The sequence below is a fragment of the Rhagoletis pomonella genome, unplaced genomic scaffold (assembly GCF_013731165.1).
Source record: "Rhagoletis pomonella isolate Grant_MI unplaced genomic scaffold, Rhpom_1.0 Rhpom_scaffold_00002, whole genome shotgun sequence".
In the NCBI taxonomy this organism is placed as follows: domain Eukaryota; kingdom Metazoa; phylum Arthropoda; class Insecta; order Diptera; family Tephritidae; genus Rhagoletis; species Rhagoletis pomonella.
In genome coordinates this window covers 97,472,110-97,474,393 of record NW_023458556.1, presented here as the reverse complement: position 1 = coordinate 97,474,393, position 2,284 = coordinate 97,472,110, and the positions used below count along the sequence as shown (strand labels likewise).

Sequence of the window (2,284 nt, the reverse complement as noted above, 5' to 3'; positions counted from 1 at the left end):
ATGTTAAACGTCCTCTTCCTGGTTAAGCTGTTAGAACACAAGGTTTCTCCGTATGCTTTGACTCCTCTTCCCTGCCGACATCCTCCGGCCTTCACGGCTTAAACTGACACTACCGTCCTTACCAGCCCCTACTAATGTAATGCGACTACGAGAGCCGCGGTACAAGTCTCCTTAGATTTCCGTCTGAATGCATCGATTGCCATAACCAATCATTTCATCGTCGCTGAAAGCCATGATGTATTTACTTCACCGCTTCTGAGAGCCGTTACGTATAGTGTGTTACCGTGTAATGTATTAATTCGTTGGTATCGCCATAAAAAAACTTACTCAGTTTGCGTTGAAACGCTGACGTATCCTTTCCTGACTCTTTTTCTTGATATCCCAACGAAAGGGGATTCGCTGGCGTCGTCTATACAATATTCATTGTCATCGTCCATGCCGCTTGGTTGTTGATCGCTGCAAAAGTTATGAAATATGTACATACATACTTTCAACATTCAAATTTTGTTTGTTTTTTATTGACTTACATTTCGGCTCCGGGGATGGCACCTCGGCTTAGCAGTGCACGACCGTTCCGCGCAATCAAATCTGTACTTAAAAAATGATTGGAACACACAAACGGTTCCCTTGGCAATTGCTGCTCGCTTAATCCGCAATCCTTCATCCACTTTTCCCGTAAATACGGCACAACAGGAAATTTGAAATGTTTTACAGCTGTATTCCTACAGCTATTCCGCGTGTTGAAACATCCCCGGAAGCAGCAGCTCATTTCTTATTTAATTTTATTTTATTATGAATATTTTTTAATATTTTTGAAGTGATATGTTTGGCTTTGCTTAGTTTTATTTTTTTTTTTCAACGCCAAAAAGGTGCATTTGTTTTTTAATAAATTGGTAAAACAAAAAATACGAAACACGTTTTGTGTCAGATAGCTAACAGGCGGATAAGAAGAAGAAGTGAAACTACCTTCTAAAAATTATTGTATCATGGGTAGCACCTGTTGTTTTCGTTTCCCAGCCAAAAATATACCCGTATACTTGCTTCAAAAACCTCTATCACCGTCGTTGTTCGAAATTTGTCGCCCGGTTATGGTAACCGTGCCCATATGTCTATACCCAAGTTTTCCGTTTAAATAAATAAATAAAAATTTCAATACTCATCCGACTATGCCATCCACAAAATTTCTGCGCAGAGGGTGTATACATAACCCAGACAATAAGACATAATTCATAAATTGCTGAAATCCTTTTGCAGAGAATATCTTTCTGCGTAGGAGGCCTAAGAAGAATTTTCCTTTCTGTGTTGCCGAAGAAGAGGGGCTGTGCACTTTTTGCTGAGAACACTTTTCTGCGTAGGCGGCCTTCGGCCGCACTTACGGATTATAACCCTCACTAAGTATAATTCTCCTTTCCGTGTTGCCGAAGAAGAGAGGCTGAAAGATAAAAAAGTCATATCCCAGTAGATAATTTCAGGAGTTAAAAGCCCTTCCGAAAGGCCTTGCTGAGAGTCAAGAGGTCTTCCACTCTACAGTCCTTTCTTCTTTCTTTTTTGTATGGACTGGAACAAATTGAAGAGCTCCTTCTTCGCTACCCAGAAAAGGCCTTCAGGAAGGGCTTTTATAGGACGTACTTCAGAAGGCCTTATGGAGGAGTAAATATATCACGTGTAGGACATGCGGTCTAGAGCGTAATTTCCAGAGCCGCCAAAACTGGCGGTTGAAAAGGATAGTTTCCAGCTGCCTTCTATAGACTTATCTACGGGCAGGTGATCTGAATGGACGACATCCAGAATCGCGCTATTTGATCGGAAGAAAAGGACTAGTTTCCATGCCGACCTTTCTATTTCATACATTATGGGCGATCTAAATGGACGAGATCCTGAGTCACCCTGCTTGTACGGATGGAAAGGACTAGTTTCCATGGCGAACCTTTCTATCTTGTTTTTGTTTTGTTTATTTGGTACGTTCATTCTGACCTATTTCAAACTTCAGTACCACAGTTGAATTTTATTATAGTACATCTACTCAATGGCGTAATATTTTACATTTATATACATATTTATCTAATTGGTAGTGTTTTGTAGTAATACTAATAGCTTTTAATAATACACTAATAGCTTTTTAAACTTACAATCGCTGGTACATTCTTTTGTTCTACCTGTTAGATCAATGTATTCTTTAATTCCATCGAAGTATAAACTCCTTTTTCCAAATTCTGACTTTACTATATGTAGGCGAAAATTATTTCTTTTTCTAGTTTGATACTTATGATCAGGGAACCGATTT

General features: G+C 39.4%; 1 protein-coding gene across 1 annotated transcript; it reads right to left on the bottom strand.

Annotated features, from left to right (window-relative positions):
- Positions 1–67: 67 nt before the first annotated feature.
- LOC118734793 lies at positions 68–815 on the bottom strand. Its single transcript, XM_036464483.1, has 2 exons — positions 528–815; positions 68–456 (listed from the first exon to the last, which is right to left on the bottom strand). Exons 1-2 carry the CDS (start codon positions 767–769, stop codon positions 324–326), a joined length of 375 nt encoding a protein of 124 aa, XP_036320376.1. The 5' UTR covers positions 770–815; the 3' UTR covers positions 68–323.
- Between the last annotated feature and the right edge of the window lie 1,469 nt (positions 816–2,284).

Bases quoted from the DNA above. Each gene is read 5' to 3' on its own strand.
- LOC118734793 (XM_036464483.1), bottom strand. From the start codon at position 769: ATGAGCTGCTGCTTCCGGGGATGTTTCAACACGCGGAATAGCTGTAGG. The intron at 457-527 runs GTAAGTCAATAA...TAACTTTTGCAG, and splicing joins GCCATCCCCGGAGCCGAAAT to CGATCAACAACCAAGCGGCA.